This window comes from Pinus tabuliformis, chromosome 3_1, assembly GCF_031772625.1.
Source record: "Pinus tabuliformis cultivar Carrire ecotype Pingquan chromosome 3_1, CPIR1, whole genome shotgun sequence".
NCBI classification, from domain to species: Eukaryota; Viridiplantae; Streptophyta; class Pinopsida; order Pinales; family Pinaceae; genus Pinus; species Pinus tabuliformis.
The window spans coordinates 712,054,254-712,060,311 of NC_142301.1; the positions used below are offsets into that span (position 1 = coordinate 712,054,254).

Below are 6,058 nucleotides of genomic sequence, written 5' to 3' on the forward strand. Positions count from 1 at the left end.
ACATGCGAAGAAAGTGTTATTTTTTTCAATTGCAGTCAAATTCCACCTTGGACAGCTCAGATGGTCGAGATGATGATTTCATTAAATTCCTCTTTTCGAGAGGACCAAAATCGACCTAAAGATCACCTTATTTGGACAAGCGAAAGTTGGTTTTTGAATTTATTTATTCACTCATGTGTATTAGGTCTGCCCTAAGCACATGTTAAATTGGACAGGTCGACCTCAACCCCAAGTAAAATGGTTTTGGTTTTTTGAAAAAAATAAATTAAATATATATATTTTTAAAATATTGTAGATTTTAGAAGACTCTTTTATGATTATAAATATGATTTATAAATATAAACCTGATACAGAATAATTTAACTTGTATATAAGTAAAACTAATTTAATTATATCCTTATGATAGTGTCTATAACTGGCATACGTTAAAGATCAGCCATGGCCTGTTTACATAATAAACCCAAAAACTCAAAATTTATGATACAGAATAATTTAACTTGTACATAAGTAAAACCAATTTAATTATATCCTTATGATAGTGTCTATAACTGGCATACGTTAAAGATCAGCCATGGTCTGTTTACATAATAAACCCAAAAACTCAAAATTTATGTGTTTAGCCGGCTTCTGACTTATTTTTAAGATCACCCAAAGCACGTAAAACGGCGCCAAAATGTAAAAGTATGTCAACTTATTGTCTTGGAGGATTTACTTAGAAATGTTGCAGCTGTCATCACTCCACTCCATTCCTTCGCGTTCACTGGAATCCACCTGACCGGCCAACAAGTCCTCAAGTTTTATGGCCTCTTTGAGCTCTGCCACTACCTCACTCATGCTAGGTCTACAGGAGCGTCCAGCCTGAACACATCTCATCGCTACTTTGGCAACACAAGTCATGGATTTCATGTCGTAATTGTCGCCCAGCCTCTTGTCTATGATTTCCGTTACTGTGCCACCATTTTCATCTATTTCTAATAGATACGGTGTTGCCTGTAAATATGCCAATAATTATTGTTAGTGTTTACCCAAACAGCCACTACAAAACATTCTCTTGTCAAAGCCGTTAAATATTCTAATTTTGGTGATTGATGATACGAATCCTTACCCAGTGAATGATATTTACTTCCTCTTCAACTAGTTTTGGATCTATGGGCGGTCTACCCGATATGATTTCTAGCAAAACCACTCCGAAACTATAAACATCACTCTTTTCCGTTAACATTTGAGTGTTGTAGTACCTGTGACAGTATCCCCTGGTAAACTGACATATAAAAATAATAAAAAAAACTCTCTGTCCTCTTAATATTTAATTGAAAGCTGGGCGCGACCAAAAATTTAAAGAAAGCTTCTCACGCATGATGGAAAAATTGGCAGTACTCGAACTTAATTTGTTAAACATAAAGAATATTGCAAAAAGAGTAAGTTATGTACTCGGGATCGAGGTATCCGAATGTTCCTTTCACTGCAGTGGTAACATGAGTAGCCTCACCATCGTTTGTTATCCTTGAAAGACCGAAATCGGCTACTTTTCCATTAAAATTGCTGTCTAAAAGGATGTTGGCGGTCTTTATATCCCTGTGAATTATCTTTTGGGCACAACCTACGTGCAGGTATTCCAGTCCTTGAGTGGAAACCACGAGTGATAGCGTGAGATATGTGATTAAGCATTATTTGTCCTCTAAGCAATACTTAATAACCGGCGTTCAGATCATAAAAATGTCCTGAGCATTAAAGTATTTAAGAGAAATAGTTACCTTGCGCGGCATCTAAAGCTATTTTGAGCCTGGTTCTCCAATTTAGATTGGAATGTCGTGCGCCGGGACCTAGTAAAGAAAATAACAGAAGTAAATGCGTGTTGGTTACCTTGTCTATTCTATCGACAGCTGAAGTATTTACCATAAAGGTGATCCTTTAGGGAACCTCCCGGCATGTACTCGTAGACAAGCATAACTTCTTTGGATTGGTTACAATAACCCAGTAGAGATACCAAGTTCCTATGATGAATTATGGAAAGAAGATCAACCTGTTTATGGAGTAAAATAACATGCATGAATTATAAATACATATACTACCAAAACTGTGTGGTTAGACATTGTTACTTAATCCAAATTAAACCGTATTATATAATTAAAGAAATAAAAAAATATATGAGCATCACCTCATTCAGGAACTCTTGAATTCCCTGTTGGGAGGACTGCGAGAGCACTTTTACTGCTATGTTTCTTCCTCGGGGCAATTCGCCTAAGAACACCGATCCAAATCCCCCTCGTCCAATCTCCCGACTAAAGCTTTGCGTGGCCGCTATCATCTCTTCCAGAGTGAACACACGAGATTTTGTTGGATTTGGCACCACAACCACTGAGTGGTCTGCAATCGATTCAGGGGAGGTCAAATTCATGAGAATCAAAGCTCAAAAATCATTCACATGATTTCATGACAGGGACTACTACGGCCATAATATTTTATATTTTTACAACATATCTACTATTTGATAGTATTTGCTAACCTTGTGAAAAAACAGAACTTCGTTCCTTTTCCGTCCCACTCCTTTCATTGCCAACACCCTGTTCATTTCTCTTGAATTTATTGCGATACACAACGATAGCCACTATCAACGCTAAAGCGAGGATTAGAAATCCACTGAGCGTTATTCCGAGGATGATCTTCAATTTATTCTTGTTTGTGTGGTGTAGAACCCGTTCCCCTTTATGTATTATGCATTCCCCTTTATGTATAAGTAAGTAAGGGTTTCCACAGTAGCTGCAACAGGCCAAAGAAAATTATTTTTCCAGACCGTCCTCCAGCAAGATTAATCAAAATCTTAACTGGATTTGTGTCAAAACATAAGTAATACAAAATGACATATGATTACCTGAATTTCAACGAACCATTGAGAAGTTGGGCAGGAATTACACCACTGAAATTATTATTTTCTATATTCCTGTGAAAAAGAATTAGGGTATGAAATTTACTAATTAATTTCACTAACTTTGAAGAAGAATGGCGAAAAGATAAACAGAAAAAGGAAGAAAGAGGGGACGTACAGTTCTTTTAGATTTTTAAGTTCACATAGCCAGCTGGGAAGAGTACCACTCAAGTTGTTGTTTTGTAAATATCTACATAATTTACAAATTATAATTAAATTTTCAATTTTTGAAAATGCATTGGCTCAACATAAAAAAAGAAGGCAGAAAACTAAAAGTTGAATCTTGGAAAAAAAAACTTACAGTCTCTCCAACTTGATTAAAGTCGACAAATTTGGCAACGTCCCTATCAAATGATTATTGTCAAACGACCTGCTAATTTCAAACCAGTGGGTAAAATGCTTCACACATGATTATTATCTCACATAATCTTCAAACACAAATTGTCATTCCATTCATAAGTATTTATTCCAAGTCAAAACCTGCTTACACTTTAATTAATGCGGTCAACTCTCCAATATCATTAGGCACCAATCCTCCAAGATTCCTTCCTGACAAATCGCTGGTAACGATACGATTTTCGTCAACATACAATTTCACGGTATGAATCTCATCAGTATTATGTTATGATTTCAACTGTGAACAAATCGAAAAATTGAACTTACATTCCCGAAATTCTTATGGGCGAAGTACTGTTTTCACAGACAAGTCCTTTCCACGGAATCAAAAAGCAAGGATCGGAAATCCAATCCTTTATGCCAAACTTGGTTTTGATAGCCTCCAGAGCTTTATCTGCATTGTAAAAACATCTTGATTAGAAATCGGATCATAATATCAACGATTCCAGTCTCAAAACATTAAGAAGGTAACTTACGATCTTCTGCATATGTGGCTGGTTGGGTGTCAATTATTTCGTAAGCCTCAAAGGCGTTCATTATGGGATCACTGGTTGCATCCATAGTGTTGACCAAGGCAAAATCGAAATCATCTGCTGGATTGGATATAAATTTTAGCTCCCGGGTAGAATAATCGCTCAGAGAAGTAATGGCCTCAGACCGTTTCTCATCATTTATTGTCACATAAAAGGATCTATGTTCAGACATATTTAGCTGCTCGATCTCTGCAACATATAACAGCAATAATAATCTATGACCATTAGTCGATCCGACATTGAACCCACGTGCCGTGTCAATAATAACCGCCGCTGTTTGCATCACAGCACTTGGAGGAAGTTCTGTGGTATTGCTGGTTGAAATGGTCTCTTGACAATTCACAGGCTGTACAGGATAATGATCGTCAAAAGTTAATCTCAATTCGTAATCCCAGATCCGGTCGAACATGTCTTGAGGATACCTGTTTAATTTACCATACAAAACCATAGCTCACTCATTACCAAAAATATTATGAAAACCTTGAAGCTTCATACATGGCCAGTCATATAAGTGTGCTATAAGTGTGCTTTGGACCGACAGTGAATCACTATTAAGTTATTTTTTGCGATAAGGCATAGATTTAAATCTCTATAGATCTAACTTAAAAAATCATAAGTGTGCTTTGGATACTTCATACATGGTAAGTCATATAAATGTGCTTTCGATAAATAGTGAATGGATGCATTGTTAAGTTATTTCTTGAGATAAGGTATAGACTTAAATCTCTATAAATCTAACTTAAAAAATCATAAGTGTGTTTTAGATAGACAATAAATAAGTGGTTGTTAAATTATTCTCGCTATAAATCACAAGTTCAAATCCCTATAGGTCTAACTTAAAAAAGAGTTATCACTAACAGATTTCAACAGAAAAATATCTATAGTTAAAATATTCACCTAATGGTAATATTTCCACCAGCATCATATCTCCATACTAGCATCAACATTGTTCCTGGCTTAGCCTGTCCATACATGCCTTGTTGAAGCGTCCTCAACTCGATAGCAGAGACGAAGGGATCATCAGACTCCGAGGTTCTGATCAAGCAAACGTACAGCAATCTGCCAGAGCTAACCAATATTGTTTCATTATAAAATGCATATTTATCTGAGACCGCTACGTTTCCCATAGCTAACATATCCTCTGTCTCAATAGAGAAAGCGAAGCTGGGGAGTTTTTTGAATCCACTGTAATTTCCAACTGCAAACCATAATCTTAAGAGATGAGGCACGTCAGGGACCACAGGCAACTGATAGCAAGACTTGTTGAGAGGCTTTGGGAAAACTCGCAAGGTGTGCAAGTAAGAACCGTGATCACTAGCGTTCCCGATCTCTCCTCTGTGACCCACGTCTATATAATTATCATCAGTGACCCACGTTATATTGTTTTCTGCAGTTCGGTTCGTTTTCCCTCCGCAGTCAATACTCAAAAATCCTTACACATGACCAGAAATTAATTAATAAAACAATACCTTGTTGTTGTCCAAATATGAAGCAAAATGATCCGTGAATATCATAATATGACAGGGTATAAAATTGCTCTACGCAAAGTAGACAAAACAGAGAAATTCCAACTGGTAAGACGGCACTCATGACACGGTTCTTATGGTACATACCTGTTTGAGCAGTCATAAGAGGCAATAAACTCAGTAGCACTCCGACTAGCGCCATCCAACCGCTCCATTTGCCATGACGAATCTTGTCCACAGTGACACCCATTTTTTATAAAGTTCTCTCACAGTAGATTGAATGGAGGAGGATTCGAACAAACGGTTGCCTATTTCGAAAGAAATTGATATTACTCTTTACAAGGGATTTCTGGGCCTTTGCCTCTGCGCTAGATTTCTGTGAAAGTCGAATGCATTTCTTCTCTACGGTATGTCTGAATAATAAAACACAACATGTCCATAAATCACCTCACAGTCCTACCCTTACTGTTCAAAAGATTCCGAGGGTCCTTTCGTTCCCCCTCGCCATCTTTGCTTTTAAAATTATTTCCAGAGGGTCCTACTTGGACATCAATCGCAATCGCTAATGCTTTTGAAAGCCGTAGTCTAACCAGCGGTAGGAATTGTCTTGGAAATTTATGGAAATTCGGGTTATATTTAGAGAAAATCCGGTAAAGATTTTTCTAAATCTAAGTTATAGTTGTTAAACTTCAAAATTTTAGGTGTCCTAAACGTTTTTGATGGTGCTGAATCTATTT

The 6,058-nt window shown here is 36.9% G+C and overlaps 1 protein-coding gene across 1 annotated transcript; it reads right to left on the minus strand.

Annotated features, from left to right (window-relative positions):
* Positions 1-575: 575 nt before the first annotated feature.
* On the minus strand, positions 576-5,445 carry LOC149189217 (putative LRR receptor-like serine/threonine-protein kinase At5g48740). The gene is made up of 15 exons (XM_089412389.1): positions 5,325-5,445; positions 4,753-5,263; positions 3,799-4,277; positions 3,590-3,716; positions 3,415-3,486; positions 3,228-3,296; positions 3,045-3,116; positions 2,873-2,941; positions 2,507-2,760; positions 2,159-2,367; positions 1,897-2,023; positions 1,755-1,823; positions 1,432-1,621; positions 1,106-1,238; positions 576-990 (listed from the first exon to the last, which is right to left on the minus strand). The coding sequence occupies exons 1-15, from the start codon at positions 5,443-5,445 to the stop codon at positions 709-711; spliced, it is 2,784 nt and encodes a 927-aa protein (XP_089268515.1). The 3' UTR covers positions 576-708.
* Positions 5,446-6,058: the final 613 nt, after the last annotated feature.

Excerpts from the sequence above, each read along its gene's own strand:
- LOC149189217 (XM_089412389.1), bottom strand. The coding sequence starts at position 5,445 with ATGAGTGCCGTCTTACCAGTTGGAATTTCTCTGTTTTGTCTACTTTGC. Across the intron at positions 1,622-1,754 it reads AGCTTTAGATGCCGCGCAAG|GACTGGAATACCTGCACGTA; the intron begins GTAACTATTTCT and ends TTTCCACTCAAG. Across the intron at positions 1,239-1,431 it reads TTCGGATACCTCGATCCCGA|GTACTACAACACTCAAATGT; the intron begins GTACATAACTTA and ends ATACTGTCACAG.